General features: G+C 39.2%; 2 protein-coding genes across 4 annotated transcripts; both read left to right on the top strand.

Moving 5' to 3' along the window:
* Nucleotides 1–1,733: 1,733 nt before the first annotated feature.
* Nucleotides 1,734–9,357, top strand: krt18a.1 (keratin 18a, tandem duplicate 1). 2 transcript variants are annotated; one of them, XM_033969021.2, is made up of 9 exons: nucleotides 1,734–2,028; nucleotides 2,661–2,873; nucleotides 5,113–5,195; nucleotides 5,780–5,936; nucleotides 6,670–6,834; nucleotides 6,915–7,040; nucleotides 7,700–7,920; nucleotides 8,455–8,488; nucleotides 8,934–8,962. In XM_033969021.2, the coding sequence occupies exons 1-8, from the start codon at nucleotides 1,807–1,809 to the stop codon at nucleotides 8,477–8,479; spliced, it is 1,212 nt and encodes a 403-aa protein (XP_033824912.1). In that variant the 5' UTR covers nucleotides 1,734–1,806; the 3' UTR covers nucleotides 8,480–8,488; nucleotides 8,934–8,962. The 2 variants fall into 2 exon arrangements, with proteins under 2 accessions (XP_033824912.1, XP_033824911.1); XM_033969020.2 differs by lacking the exon at nucleotides 8,455–8,488 and having other exon boundaries at nucleotides 8,934–9,357.
* Nucleotides 9,358–10,063: 706 nt separating this feature from the next.
* LOC117373138 (keratin, type I cytoskeletal 18-like) lies at nucleotides 10,064–13,803 on the top strand. Of its 2 annotated transcripts, XM_033969023.2 has the most exons (7): nucleotides 10,065–10,508; nucleotides 11,093–11,175; nucleotides 11,260–11,416; nucleotides 11,665–11,829; nucleotides 11,909–12,034; nucleotides 12,157–12,377; nucleotides 13,631–13,803. In XM_033969023.2, the coding sequence occupies exons 1-7, from the start codon at nucleotides 10,122–10,124 to the stop codon at nucleotides 13,755–13,757; spliced, it is 1,266 nt and encodes a 421-aa protein (XP_033824914.1). In that variant the 5' UTR covers nucleotides 10,065–10,121; the 3' UTR covers nucleotides 13,758–13,803. The 2 variants fall into 2 exon arrangements, with proteins under 2 accessions (XP_033824915.1, XP_033824914.1); XM_033969024.2 differs by lacking the exon at nucleotides 13,631–13,803 and having other exon boundaries at nucleotides 10,064–10,508; nucleotides 12,157–12,381.
* The last annotated feature ends 1,923 nt before the right edge of the window (nucleotides 13,804–15,726 follow it).

Below are 15,726 nucleotides of genomic sequence, written 5' to 3'. Positions count from 1 at the left end.
TCGTGATGTTTTTATGATCCAAAATGTTTGCATGGCAGTAAAATGAGAATTTCCTACTAGATAATACAATAGCTTATAGATACAGACAGATATGTGGTGAATATACAGCTTTTCAGTTGACTCTATCCTTAATTGATTTACAATTCTTAAATATATTCTCAAGAATAATATTACCAATTAACTACTTCTAACCTCCAAACTGAATAATTGGTGTTTTTTCAGATGTGAAATACAGACTGTGGAATGTCCTAAACAGCAGGAGACATTTGAGCCTGTTATTGTTGCCTGTTCCTACAGCTTGGCTGCTGATTGTGCCTTTGTTTGGCCGTATCCTTTGTGGGACAGGCCCATCAAACACTCATCCGGCAGCACACCAGACCAGATAACACTCTGTACATCTGGTGTCATGCCATTCCACTCATTTTTATGTCTGTAATTACCATTCTCAAACGCATACAGCAACCATAACCACCTTTTGCACTATTATTCTGCAGTAGTAGACATATGATTAGGTCGTAAATGGAATTGGATGGTATAAAATGTACAAAGTATATTTTACATCATCAGTTGTATTAGACGTGGTCTCATCAGCCTATAGAGATGACAGAGTGTATTTGAAAGGGGATGATCTCAGCAGATAAGACAGGAGTCAGACCCACACTCCCATAGTGAGTAATTTTTTTTCATCAGAGTTTGACATAATGGATCACATTCTGACAGTGAGGTGATGCGCTGTCTGTCTGTTTTCTCACCCTCTGTAATCTGTTTGTGCATGTAGGGTCTGTATTTAAATTTGCAGTACTTGTGGAATGGTAATATTGAGTAATAAGAATAGTATTTTGCACTTTACAATATTCTCAAAGCACTACCATGGGCCATTATCCAATCACTATAGATCATGGTCCTGTAATCTCTTTAATACTACTGAATAGTCCATCAGAAGCAGCGGTGCAGTATTCAATATTCTGATAGATCTGAGCCTGGGTTCTAGTCAAAACATTGTCCATTTTGTTCATTGTAAATTATATAAGTAACAATACGGGTGGGTTAAAGAAGATGTTATACTTTTCTTTTTTTAATACATTCAACATTTTATAACACATACAACATGGTGTCCAATCTAAAACTAATAATGAATAATAATAACTGCTTCATTCTTCACAACTCAAAATGTTGTGAAGAATGTTATCTTTTCTGTTATCTTTTCTATGATGTTGTTTTAATACAATGAAATATATATTTTAGCGTTCAGTATATGTATGTGTATGTTATCTATTTTCAATATGAATGCTGTTTAATAAATAAATAAACAAATATTTAAAAAACAAGGACTTTGGAAATAACGTAGTACATACTTTACTGCAAAATTAAATCCTTTTTAAAGTGTCTCCGAGGCTATACAACATCTCTGATCTGATCTGAACAGTTAGTTTGTTTTCATTGACATAACCTTGTACATTATAAAAGATGATGATGATGTATGTTTTCAGTGTTACATGTTAGTAACACTATTTGAAATCAGACAGTGAAGAAATAAACTCTTGAAAAGGGCAGCAGCAGTCAGCAGATTCAAACTAAATGACTAATCTTCTCAAAAATCTCCTGTCTATTACTTTTACAGGACAAAGCCCTCAGTGAAAGCCTGCTGCGGTTAGAGCCGGTGGAAAAGGGGGTGGGGTCATGGGAGGACTGGGGGCGGTCCTGGGCCCATGGTATATATAGTTTAGCAGTTCACCGGCTGCTCCTGCCTTGTGTCTGTGAGCTCCTGTCCCTGCCTGTGCCTCTGTACTCTCAGCCTCTCTGACCATGAAGACTTCCAGACAGACCACGTACTCCATGCAATCCTCCAGCAGCAGCCGGCCGGGGGGCATGTCTATCACCCGCACCTCAGCCCCCGTCTACAGGGCCGCCTCCATCCACGGAGGAGCCGGAGGGTCCCGCATCAGTGTCAGCTCAGCTGGCACCCTCAGGTCCTCTATAGGCAGTGGGGCCGGAATGGGGATGGGGGGCTTCGCAAGCAGTGTCCAGGTGAGAGGAGATTTGGGAGTTATAAAGCTTACATCTATGATTAGAATATACTTACTATGTACAAAAAATTATTGCTTCTCTTGCTACAGTTAAAACTTTTATATGTCGCTCTGTTTCAGCACATATTCTCACATTAATACTTTTCCTACTGCATGTAACTGTGATGCTACTTTAATACACATAAAGTAAGAGTTTAAGAGCCAATGTCCTAATTTTTTCTTGTACAGAACTTTTGTAGATGTACAGATATATTTAGACAGGATTGACTAAAACTTTACTAGCTGACATTTGTTACTGTTTTTGCTTCTCCTAATACAAACACTTACTGCTGTTGAAAGAGTAAGCGTAAAGTAACTTTCACATTAATGGGTTAGTGGCAACCATTGTTTCACTGTTGCCGAGCATGGTACCACCTGTGTAATGTAATCATAGCATCATCATAGCCTAGGATCCAGTATAGGCAGGACATTTGTCATAATTAGTAATTTTATTTAATATTCATTCATTTCATATTCATTAATAGATTTTTAAATGTTGGGTCATATCCTACTTGTCTAGTAGTTTGTGAAGAAATTATTGTGACTTGCTCAATAAACTAGTATTTCAGACAATATACATTTTTGTACCTCCAGGTGAGTGGTAGCAGCGCTGACATCATGGGCAACGAGAAGTTTGCCATGCAGAACCTTAACGATCGCCTGGCCAGCTACCTGGAGACTGTGCGTAATCTGGAGCAGGCCAATCAGAAGCTGGAGATCAAGATCAAGGAGGCCCTGGCCAAGAGTGGACCAGACTTCAGAGACTACAGCAAGTACCAGGTCATTCTGGATGACCTGAGGAAGAAGGTGAGGTTTTTCTAGTATGATCTGAAGCATCAAAACATACAGCAAATTGTCAAATGGCACACATAAAAATGAAACATGACTTCTAACAACATTATCATATCAGTGTAATCCCTCAGTTGTCCAAGTAGGATCCATACCAACTGCGTGGCTACAACAGAATATAACTTTTATTTGTTTGTTTGGGGAAATAGCTTTTCAGCAATATTTGATATATTGGCTCTACACATGGCCACATAAACAGATATACCAGAAAAAATATTCCAATAAACAGTGAATGAATATGAAGAATGGTTTCAACAAAAGTAAAAGTAAAGTGTATACTTACCTTTACAATCATCCAACCATGTAATCTTAACCATGTGATTAAATGTTAGCCTAGCTGCTTGTGTTAATGATTGACTGTAAAATAACAGAGGGTCCTGCTGAGTCCTGGCACGGTGCCCACAGAATGTCTCTGTCTGGGCTGGGACATGGACAGGGGGTAGGGGGCAGGGGCCGGAAACACTATGGAGCAGGAATGTCCACTCTCAGACAAACACCAAAAACAAGAGGCCAGAAAAGGGGCAAACAACAGAGATATGCATCACATCTGTAACAGGCCTTTTCCTCTTCCCCCACTTTAACACAAACACCAAGGGCTGGACAATTATGGACTAGAGCTGCTACACAGTAGACTACTGTGCGTTATGTAACATATGGAAGACATTAAAAACCAATTTGAACAAAAACGTGGCATATGCTCTAGTAGACTCCCATGAAAACTAAATACAGCCCAATATATCTGTACTATAGAACTATTGTGTATCGAGAGTGTCTGTTAAGATGGTTTTCATTCAAACTTCGCCTTCTGTCTCAGTAGTGGACAGGGACACTTTCCCAAAGGAACATTCTTGTTGGTTAATCTGTTCAACCACTGAATTACAAAATGTCTGCTGTAGCAAGGGGAAAATATATTGCTCATTCCCTCCCTCCTTTTTTTTTAAAAGGCACATCACAAATAGAAAACCCAAATATGGCCCAAACTAGAACTAGTTGGTTCTCTCATCAAACTAGACTGAGTTGTGGAACTTAAGCCCAGTCAAACAATAATTCAAAATACTGATGCAAAAGTTGCCCAGGTAGGGTCCATAGCAAAAAAAAACTGAATTACGTCAACAGGATAAGGGGCAATAGTAGCTCAGTTGGTAGAGCTCGTCCTCTGATACAAAGGTTGGGTTCCTTGATGATGTGCCTTGAAAAGTGCTATATAAATGTTACAATTCACCATTTGACTTTATTCCAGTAAAGAAATCTTTGGTTCCAAAAACAATGTGTAAATTTGTGGAGCATTGTAGAACTACCAAGAAACCAGATCACTATATTATGTAAGTCAAAAACAGACGCTTGGGTTTTTTGAGGGAATGCGGGTTGTGTAAACATGCAAGAGGCCAAAGGTACATTCGTTTTTCACTCAGCTCAAACTGAACTGATGCCTCTTTCTTGAAACTCTCGTGGGAAAATACATAAACCCTGGACTCCCAAACTCCCAGACCGGTCCAGAGTGTGCAGAGTCAGCCAGCCATGCCGACACACCCACATAGCCACGAAGGCTCCTCCACTGCTCCATGCAAATGTTCTCTCATCCTGGTCCTAGCTGCACGGGACATAGATGTGACCTGGCACTTTGTAATTGGATGGTCACACTGGTTCTGCCTCTTTGTTATCTTCTATTGCAAATACTCAATCTCATATAATAATGTTTTATCATAAAAATATTTAACCACAGAACACGTGATGGTAGAAAGGTTTCAAAGGTAGTCATTTAGACAATGTTTTATGATGTTTTGGCTGCCATCCAGAAACCATTTTTTGACAATAAAAGCTGCCGAAACATCTCATTTTCAAAAACAATGTCCATATGATAACTATTTTCTCCCATGGACTACTCATGGACGAATGAGGGATTACAGGAATTACATTGACTTGATTTGGGAGTGATATGAAGAAATAGCAAATTATCTCTGACTTTGTGGTGTAATGTCCTTAACCCTTGAAAATGACACAAATCCCTTTCTCAAATATTGATCGATTGCCAGTCAGTCAATGATGCGTTCATTGACTGATTGGCTGATCAGATCTCCATGGCCATTCACTTGCTGAACCAGTACAAACAATCAACCCTCTCACATTCACAATGGGACTTTAGATTTACAATCTGAACTACTATTTGAACAGATGTCCTTGTTTGTCCAACCTTTAGGTTTTTGATGCCACCACTGACAATGCTCGTCTGGTCTTAAGCATTGACAACGCCCGATTGGCTGCAGATGACTTCAGAGTAAAGTAAGTCCCTCCCCCTGTGGCTCAGAGACTGTAAACATATAGCTGCGGGTACAATCCCTGGATAATGTGGATTGGGTGTGCGCATGGTTCCACAGTGTCATCATCATAAAGGCATTGGACTGTAGGATCACCTTGAGCTCAGTCTGAGAAAATAATGGGTGGAACAGCCAGATGGATTATTGGAAGTATTGGCGGTTTGGGAATTACAGTTGGACATTTTGTGGATGGACAAGTGGGAAACACCCAAAAATGATGAAAAGTATACATTTGGTATTTGTTATGTAGATCAGCATTGTTTCGAAGTAATATGCAATGTATTGTAACTTTTTTGTCATTGGTCAACTTTGATAGCTCTTAGAAGTAGAGATTCTTAAAAGATCTTGAAAACAGTGTACTGCCTTTCTCCCAAATCCCATCCTAATTCACTGATTGAATAGAACATCCAGTTGAAGAACCATCTGGACTGGAGACATTGTCCTTCACTAGCTATATTTACCCCTTAATTTCAAGTATCCTCTTTAAGATACATAAAGTCACAGGTATTGTAGATTTGTCATTTCTCACATCTGTTTTCTTATGTCTAGATATGAATCCGAGCTGGCCATCCGTCAGTCGGTGGAGGCAGACATCGTAGGTTTGAGGAAGGTGATCGATGACACAAACATGACCCGAATGAACCTGGAAAGTGAGATCGAGGGACTGAAGGAGGAGTTGATCCATCTCAAGAAGAACCACGAGAACGTAAGTGCCTCACACCAGCTATTGTATGTCCACCTGCAGCCAGTAGTCATTCACTCTGCTCTGTTGACACTCATAATTTTGCTTGCGTGGTATTAACTCTGATGATCTAAATAAACAAGCAAGCATTGAACAAAAACAGGATGTACAAGGCCTAAAGGCTTGAGCAAACACCACACCTTGTAGATGTATAGAGAAATTATTAACCAAAAAAAACATTTTATAATCTAGACTAACTAATTAAACATATTTTAGATAGCTAAGATAAGAAACAAAGATGGGGTTGTGTCACGATTTGAAATATCTTTGTGTGAATTCAGTGGTTAGCCTCATCGTAAAGAGCATTTCCATCCAAATTTGGCAATAACGGCTTGCCACAAATGGCTATGACCCAAAAAAGCAAACTATTTATTTTCAAAAGTAAATTTAGAGATTACAGGCAACTTCTGTGTTATTATAACTAACCATTATGGCGAGGTAAAGACCAAGGTCAACAAAGGTTACTAAATTCTGTAATAATGTTGCCAATATTTAAAAGAGGTGCAACGTCAGATTCTTGAGAGTACAATGGGTGTCATAGAGACCAAGAGATTCAAGATTCAAGAAATAGGCTTTTTTCAACAGTAGCAATAGTTGAACATTGTTTGTTATCATTTAATGCTACTGAAAAGTTATTTTTCACCAAAGACTGCACCACATGACTAACTACATTGTCATTGTGTCTTTGTGATTATAGGAGGTGAGAGAGCTACGTAAACAGATCGCCCAATCAGGTGTCCACGTTGACGTCGATGCCCCCAAAGGTCAAGACCTGTCCCAGATCATGGCAGAGATTAGAGCCAAGTATGAGCAGATGGCAAAGAAGAACCAAGAAGAGCTCAAAACATGGCACGAGTCTCAGGTAGAGCACCGTCACTACTTGGTATTCGGTGTCAAATGAAAACAATCCAGCTGAGATGATGACATGGAATTTGTTTTCAGATAACAGAGGTGCAGAGCCAGGTGATGCAGAATACAGAGGCACTGAAAGGAGCACAGACCGAAGTGAACGACCTCCGCAGACAGGTCCAGACTCTAGAGATCGAGCTAGAGTCACAGAGGAGCCTGGTAAGGAGCACTGTCAGCACGCTTCATTTAACACAAACATATTTAACACTTGTCTCACATACTCAGCACTCGCGCTACAGCTCACCACTCTGTTGACAGAAGCATTAACACTCCAGTGACCTGTTGCTATGGAGCTGTCCACACTGTTGATTCTGAACTGGACGGTTTACTCTTTACTGTTGGCCAAAGCAGTCTAAGGAAACACAACCAGTATTTGCTTAAAGAATGAAATTTAACACCAACAACAAATGTAATGATCAAAGTTAGCTAAGGCCAAGACAGTCAATGTCAATGTAAGACTGATTGGTTCCGCCTGTGCTTTCATAAAAGACATTGGATGAGAATCATGTGGAAGTAACTGCCTGGCTCTGTCCCAGAAGACTAGCAGAAATAGGCAGGGTTAGTTCAAACAGAGCCAAGTTCTTATGTCATCGTTCAACACGGAGTACACCTAAGCCGATATGATATCCCATATTTATGCTGCTGTGGCCATAAAACAATATGTGCTTATGTACTGACAACAAAAAAATTGGTGTCAAATATCTGCAAAAGTTTTAATGCCGATACTGAAATTGATCCAATACCAATATCAGGACCAACATATCTGTCATCCCTACAAATGTTGGTGATATATTTTCTGTTACCTTTTCTACACACAGAAAGCATCTTTGGAAGGCACATTGCGGGACACAGAGATGCGCTACAACATGGAGATTGAGGCTCTGAACAACGTCATCTTGGGGCTTGAGGCGGAGCTCACACAGCTGAGGAGCAACATCCAGGTGCAGACACAGGACTATGAGGCTCTTCTCAACACCAAGATGAAGCTGGAGGCTGAAATCGCCACCTACAGGCGGCTGCTGGATGGGGAGGACTTCAGGTGAGGAGGCTACCATCATTGTTATGTTAAACTGTATCTATTCTACCACTATCTTCTGTACATGTCCAACCTATCACAATCTCTCTACACTGTCCAAAACATCTCCCTAAGCACTTTTCTATACTTAAAGGTCCTATATTATGCATTTTTAGACTCACCACTGTCATTTAACATTACATTACATTACTGGATGAGTGTTCATAGGTTGTAGTGAAACTGTGTAAATAAGGCTAAAACAACAACTGTAAGCTATTAGGATGACATACTTTATAGCAATTTTAGTGTTGAAATTAGGTGTAGATGTGTGGACTTTAAAGGCTTCCTGGAGGAGGATGATACCACTTCATGACATCACTAAATGTAACTGACGTTTTTGAGCTTTTGAGAAGATAGCCTAAATATGCAGTATGACTATTTATGTTTGTCTCGAGGGACTATCAGTAGAACATAGCTCAAATCAAAGAAGAAAGGTAATTTTGCATAATATGGACCCTTTAAGGAGAAGCTCAACTTCTGCCTCCTGTCTTTTCCCAGTTCAATGGAACAAAAAGTAAAGTGAATCTAAATAGTAAGTAAAAACCCTATTCACTATTTTTTAATTAAATGAGCCAATCTTATAATTGCCACTTGACTTTTTCCTATAAAAATATGAGGAGAGTCCCTGTTACATAAATGATGAAGAGAATGCTAGAATGTTGGGGGGTACAGACTTTCTCACTGGCTATTTTGTTTAAAATGGGCCAAGTTCTATATATTTCATATTTAATCAAATACTGGCCATTTGCATTTTATTATTTAAATTGGTTATAATCTCTGTTCTAGTAGTTTCAGTCAAAAAATTGTGACAATGCCCAGTGGTTGGTGAGAAACTTTTGATATGGTCTTGGTTAGAGAAATATGAATCAATTAAGGGACCTAACAATTAGTTTACATGATTCCTCTTTCCAACCATTACAGCGGTACCAGTTTAGCCAATGTTTTTTTCTAATACTGCTTTATGATTTTCTGTTTAGCCTTCAAGACGCCCTGCAGGAGAAGACAGTGAAGACCCAAGTGATGACAGTCACACAAACCCTGGTGGACGGAAAAGTGGTCTCTTCAAGCACAGAGACCAAGCACCTGTAAACAACCCGTCCCACACTTCCTGAATGCAACAATAATTAATTACAATTGACCATTTTTAGTCATGCAACACTAACTATCTTCAAGTCTGTAATGCAACTGGAGCAGAAAACCTAGTCATCTTTTATTTATTTCATTCCCATCATGTCCATGTATTTATGTGTTGACAAAATGTTTACAAAATTTGGCACACTTACGTGAAAATTTGTCCAACAAGTTTAAGAAATTGTGAACAAAACTATTTTTCATGTTTTTGGTTTTCTGTCCATTCAGTTCCGTCTTCATGTTTCATATCATTAAAGTCAACTGTCTTTACTATAACATGTTCCATTTGCATTTTTTTTTTTTTTTACTAATTTCTGTGCCATATGGTTAAGGTTACTGCTAGTCAGTTCAGTTTTGGAACCCCCAATCTTTTGGTTATAGGGCATGAGCTCTCACAGTCAATAATTACAACTATTCCAACCAATATAAAGCAATATGACAAGAAACCTAGCTATTCTTGTTCAGGGCCACCAGCTAATTCTAATAAAATATATCCAATATAGTCAGACTGAATATTAAAATGAGATATTTCAGCCACTAAATGCTAATTTCCCATTTTAAATATTCAGTTAACATGAATGTAGTTTTCTTTTGTAATTAATCATACAAAAAAAAAAAATGAGCAGAACCTTATTAGTCATCCAGAAGGATGGATGAGCAATATAATACATTCTTGAAGTAACATAGGTCTACAGTCTGCACATTCCCATGCACACAAAGATATCATATCAGCTTAAAAATACTGAACAGCTCCACACCCTTCCCAGTCACACATATTTAGGTCCCATTTTTACAACATGTCATTGACTTTCCACTGCGAGTAAAGATATACTCATTAACCAGTTTTATGACTATATAATACGACAATATGGCATCACGCCCCTTCTCTGTTCCAGGGGCAAAGTCGAGGTTATCATGCTAAAGGTAAATTTCTATTGAGGGCCTGCAAGGTGCGGCAGCAGTGGTATATAAACCGCCAGTGCACTGGTTGGTCCTTCACTGTCTAGTCCTCTGCTCCACAAAACTGCTCCACCATGGAATCCATGAAACGCCAATTCTCCATGTACTCCACCGGCTCAGGGAGGAACTACGCCCACAGTGTGAGTGGGGGTGCTGGGGGCCAGGGCACCAGGATCTCCAGTGTCACCTATGGAAGCCGCTTCGGTAGTGGTATGACCGGGAGCACCTTCGACTACCAATCCTCAGGGTCCGGTGCCACGACCCTGGCCATTGGTAACGAGAAGATTGCCATGCAGCACCTGAACGACCGTCTGGCCAGCTACCTAGAGCAAGTGAAGAACCTAGAGAAGGCCAACAGCAAACTGGAGATCAAGATCCGGGAGGTGATCGAGAAGAGGGGCCCACTAGAGGGGAGAGACTACGCTAGATACTATGCTGTCATTGCAGAGCTCAGAGAAAAGGTCAGTCCATTGTTAAAGAACTAGAAGTTACTCAAAGACAATAACCTTTTTGTGTGTAGGAACTGATCAATGCTACTTTAACCACAGCAGAAAATCTATGCTTACATTGGTTGAATATGGAGAGATATAAGTTCCAAAGGTCAAAGACCAGTTCCATCCCTTCCACAACATAGTTACAGTTTATAATTTTGGATTAAGAAATCAGGGTTAAACTTGTTTAATTAGCTCATTTGAAAGGCATACTGTATAATCAAAGTTTGGTTTTATATTTTTTATAAAGCCATTATTCAGTCTTATCTGTCAGACCAGAATGATTTTGAAACATTTATTGCTTGCGTTATCTGTAAAAAAAGATATCCGTCTCAGCCTTTTAACATTTTCTTCTCACTAATATTGCATTTCCATGTCTACATTGTAACTGTTCCAGCATCTAGGGGTCATAGTAGGTTGCACAAAGCTGGGCTCATTAGCAGTTCTAATTAAATATGTAGTTGAGCACAAAATAGCAAAAGAGCAAAACTAAGTAACATATAAAGTATTGTCAGAAGTACTAATCTAGGCTGAATATGATACCTGCTCTACAGATCATGGACATGATCAAGGGTAACGCTCACCTGGCCATCGCTCTTGACAATGCTCGCCTGGCCTCAGATGACTTCAGAGTCAAGTGAGTATGACTCTTTGATACAACTATAATCTTTATATTTGTAGTTGAGATCAAACCAGCCTAAACGCTATGTGCTGTGAGCAGGATGGAGTACGAGTTGTCCATGAGGCAGACAGTGGAGGCTGATGTGGCCCGCCTCAGGAAGCTCCTGGACGACACCAACGTGATCCGCCTGCACCTGGAAAGTGACATTGAGTCTCTGAAGGAGGAGCTCGTCAGCCTCAAGAAGAACCATGAGAACGTAAGACAAGACTTACAACACTTTAATCACTCATTAGGACTGCTGGCAACAAGGACAGCAAAGACTGCGCTGTTAGCATTGGTGTAGAACACTAGGACATTGGCTAAAAGCTACATTACTGTTTTCTTTATTTAGGTCTAGATTATCTTGAAATGAAATTGCTATTTGTTTGTTCCTTAAGCACACAACAGGATACCCTGAATGACCTGTTCAGGAAATCCCTCCCTGATCATTTCCCGTGTGCACAGGATGTAGCAGAGCTGAGGGCACAGATAACGCATGGGAGCGTGCACGTGGATGTGGACGCACCTAAAGGACAGGACCTGGCCCGCATCATGGAGGAAATGAGGGCCAAGTACGAGAGGATAGCCCTGCAGAACCAGAAGGAGGTCCAGGCATGGCATGAATCTCAGGTATGTCATAACATACATATTATAATGTGATAAATTATTGTCCTTCATGAACCTAATGTGGAATATGCTTGTGTTGTAGATCACAGAAGTCCAGGTCCAGGTGACAGAGAACACTACAGCCCTGAAAGAATCCACAATAGTGCTGAGTGAAACCAGGAGAAGATACCAGGCACTAGACATTGAACTGCAGTCCACTCTCAGTTTGGTAGGAAAACACTGTTACTTACTGACCAGCCGTTTCTTTTTTCACGTGCTTCATTTTTATAGACTTTTGATGGAATTTTGGTTCATAGGCAAAATTAACCATTGACCACTGTCCTGTTGCAGAAAGCTTCCCTAGAGGCCACTCTGAGGGACATCGAGGCGCGTTACAACATGGAGGTGGAAAAGTACAACGCCATCATCCTCAGACTGCAGGAGGAGCTGAGTCAGATCCGCACTGAGATCCAGCATAACTCCAGAGAGTACGACCACCTCCTTAACATCAAGATCAAACTGGAGACCGAGATTGCAGAATACCGACGTCTGCTAGACGGAGGAGATCTCAAGTGAGTGCCGCAAACACACCATATCTAAACCGTGTTGAAAAAGCCTAAATTAGGGCTAAACCAGGTCTATAAATGCTATATAATTTATAAGTAGAGACTAGGCCAAAAGAGGATTCAAATGTGGATTAAATTCAGTGTACCACATGTAGTAGGTTGCGTACCGTTAATATTACAGGTACCACAGCTTGAGAAACAACATAATTTAGAGAATATTCCAATTTGTCACAGATTTACATAGATTTCTGCCACAAAGAAACACTTAAAAGGTTGGCACGCTAACCACAGTATATACACATGATAGAGAGATCTTCGAACTGGGGCAGTAGACGTTGGCCTCTGTCTGCATATTGTGCAAATTTTCCCACATTCAAATGACCTTATGCAAATGGAATATGGAAAACAAGAGCTTTGAAGTCCAGAAATACCCACATCTCACTCACGGCGACACTGTGTGGCCTTGGGCAGAGCGTGCAACAAAAAGTCTTCTTAATCCACTTAGATCAGGCAGTATGGAGTTATGTCAATCAAGCTTTACATCCCATTCAACTATTAACTCATGACAGACAGTGACGCAAAGTGGCATAACTGATTTCTGAAGACAGCTTGTTTACCTGTTTACCATACTACTGTTTATACTATACTCAATTATTTCAGAATGAAAGTAGAATTTTTGCACAATTAGTGAACAGGACCATTCTGTAAATAAGACTAAAAACCAAACCATACTGTAAATAAGACTAAGCTGCAGTGTCAGTGTTTGCTACTACTGTGACTAGTGTTCAAGGCTGGCTCTCCAAATTCATTCTGAACCATGTAGGAAAGAGGGATGCCTCGATCCAGCTTGTTCAGCTCTGATACCTATTCCGATACTATAGCTTTTATAGTATATCACCCAATACCAGTGCAAAGACTGAAAACAGCATTTATTTCCTTAAAACAAAAATAAAAAGACATAACTGATCCAAATGTATGATGTAGCTGTTTTTTATCCATCTAGTAACTACAGAACAATATTGTATAAATATAATTTCAAACATTATGAGACTTTCTGGGCCAATTACGACCAAATGATCTTATTACACCAATTTATATGTCAAATGAGGATATCAGTGGAACCGATATTTAGAAGCCGATATCCAATACAGAAAATTTTTCATTATTTGTGCCGATATCCGATAACAGTATTGTATCGGTGCATATAGGAAATAAGAGTTCAAAATATAAAACATTTCTCTTGTTGTTGCTTGTTCCAGGCTTGAGGATGCCGTTGACTCAAAGACGGTGCAAACCAAAGTGGTGACAGTCACTCAGACCCTGGTGGACGGAAAAGTGGTGTCGGAGAGCAAAGACGTCAAATCCAGCGAAAAAGCAGTCAACTAAACTTTAGCTAAACTGCTTTTTCGTATGTAATAAAATGTGAAACAGACTGGCAGCTTGTGATTGTATTCTTACCCCCAACATGGCTTGTTAGCTGCCTGGCACAGGTCCATGGTGCTCCCCCTTCCACCCATACACTTCAGGCAGGGCAGGAAATTCCTCTTGCTTCTGAGAAATGAACATTGTGACCCTCCGTTCATTGGCCTTTTCAGTAAGAGCTCAGATCAGAGAGGAGTATTGATGTATTTACTGTAAAGTGAGAAACTAAAGTTAGCAGAGGTTTAAAGTAAAAATCAATCAACAAGTTGTAAAAGTAGATATGATATTGAACATTATAGTTAAAAAAAAAATCCCTTACTATATTAACAATAAGTTTAATTTTTTTCAATAAACAAGCCCCAAAATAAATCAACTTTTGAGTTTTCTGTAACACAATATAAAGTAGAACCCTTATTATTCTCTGATTTATTTTAGAATCAGAATACGTTTTATTGCCATTATCAGTGAACAAAATTCACAAACTAGGAACTTGCTTCAGTGTTATAGTACAATATTGAACAAAAATAACAGTAAACTATGGTAAAAAAAAAAAAAAAAGAAAAAAAAAGAGAGAATGCATAAAAATAAGGTACATAAATACATACATATTTCAAAATATATAAAAATAATAATAATATCAAAAAGTACAATTAAAGAGAAGTATTCTATACAGACAGAAGTCCTCTATATAAGCGTAATATTTCAAATCACGTAAATGCTATAAGATTTTAAGGCATGGGATTTATTTTTATTTCAGTAAGTTTCAGTAAAGTTGAAAAAAGGATGGTATCATTCTCCTTGTATCGGTATTTTCATGGACAAAACAGAAATATACATAAATCCATTCAAACATTCTGTCACACACATTCACAGTTTTACTCAAACATTCATTCCATTCTCACAGTGTTCACCCACTTTATGAGTGACATTTGTTTCACAGTTTTACAGTTCTGTTCCATGCAGCATTGTGCATCTGTAAAGGTCCATTCAAATGTCAATAACAGATGATAATAGCTTACATAATTACATGAGGATTTTTACTGCAGTCTGGAAAGATTGCTCAACTCTCACATTTCTCATCAGCTTTTTATCACAAGACCCACCATCCATCATTTTCATTGCTAATATTTCACATGCCAAAGGTTTATAGAGGTTATCATCTCCACTTGGCTGTAAAATCTAATGAGCAACTGGTACTGTACTAAGCTAAGCAATGTAAATTATGCTCAGTTTGTATTATCAGCATTGTGACATACCGAATAACACATACTTAGTTGCTTTTGAAAAGAAACATGTCTCCATTATTTGTATTTGTATATTGTTTTTTACATGTATTAGCTGGTCAGGACTACATTTGCTGGAGGAGTTGTGAAAGTAAAGTTGATAGGGAAATAATAGCATGTGTGGATTTCTTCAAGGTACCCACCTTGGGGATGGCTGTGCATGCTTTGATGGAATGCTAGATCTTAAGAATAGTTTAGTACTTTGCAAAATAACAACCTAAGAGATTCAGAGTTTTTCCTCTGCTCTATCTGTAGTGCCTGGTGTGTCTCTTTGGCTCTTGGTAGATTGTGTCCAGTCCTTGATGAAAGGACAGAATATGGAGGACAAAGAGGAGATCTGAGCCGCATACCTGCCATTCCTCTGTCTGCGAGCTCAAAAGGAGACACTTTGATACTGTGTTGCTCCGTCACTGCTAACTGGCACACAATGGGTCAGACGTGGGGTTTTCTGAGCAAAAGATTTCTTAAATTTAACCGCAATATTACTCATACAGACAGATCAACAGGTTCATATTCCCCTGTTAAAGAATGAGAATTCAAGGACCAATCAAACAGTCAACTCTAGCAAGACAGTGTCTGGATGAGTTTCTGGAAAGTGGTGTTCTTTGTAATGCAGCTGCAAAAAATATTTTCCATTTGGGAACAATATG

Source organism: Periophthalmus magnuspinnatus, chromosome 7 (assembly GCF_009829125.3).
Source record: "Periophthalmus magnuspinnatus isolate fPerMag1 chromosome 7, fPerMag1.2.pri, whole genome shotgun sequence".
Taxonomy (NCBI): Eukaryota; Metazoa; Chordata; class Actinopteri; order Gobiiformes; family Gobiidae; genus Periophthalmus; species Periophthalmus magnuspinnatus.
The sequence above is the reverse complement of the archived record's forward strand: the minus strand, read 5'-3'. Positions and strand labels throughout refer to the sequence as shown.

Bases quoted from the DNA above. Each gene is read 5' to 3' on its own strand.
- krt18a.1 (XM_033969020.2), top strand. From the start codon at position 1,807: ATGAAGACTTCCAGACAGACCACGTACTCCATGCAATCCTCCAGCAGC. The intron at 6,835-6,914 runs GTAGAGCACCGT...ATTTGTTTTCAG, and splicing joins AAACATGGCACGAGTCTCAG to ATAACAGAGGTGCAGAGCCA. The intron at 7,041-7,699 runs GTAAGGAGCACT...TTCTACACACAG, and splicing joins TAGAGTCACAGAGGAGCCTG to AAAGCATCTTTGGAAGGCAC.
- LOC117373138 (XM_033969023.2), top strand. From the start codon at position 10,122: ATGGAATCCATGAAACGCCAATTCTCCATGTACTCCACCGGCTCAGGG. The intron at 11,830-11,908 runs GTATGTCATAAC...CTTGTGTTGTAG, and splicing joins AGGCATGGCATGAATCTCAG to ATCACAGAAGTCCAGGTCCA. The intron at 12,035-12,156 runs GTAGGAAAACAC...GTCCTGTTGCAG, and splicing joins TGCAGTCCACTCTCAGTTTG to AAAGCTTCCCTAGAGGCCAC.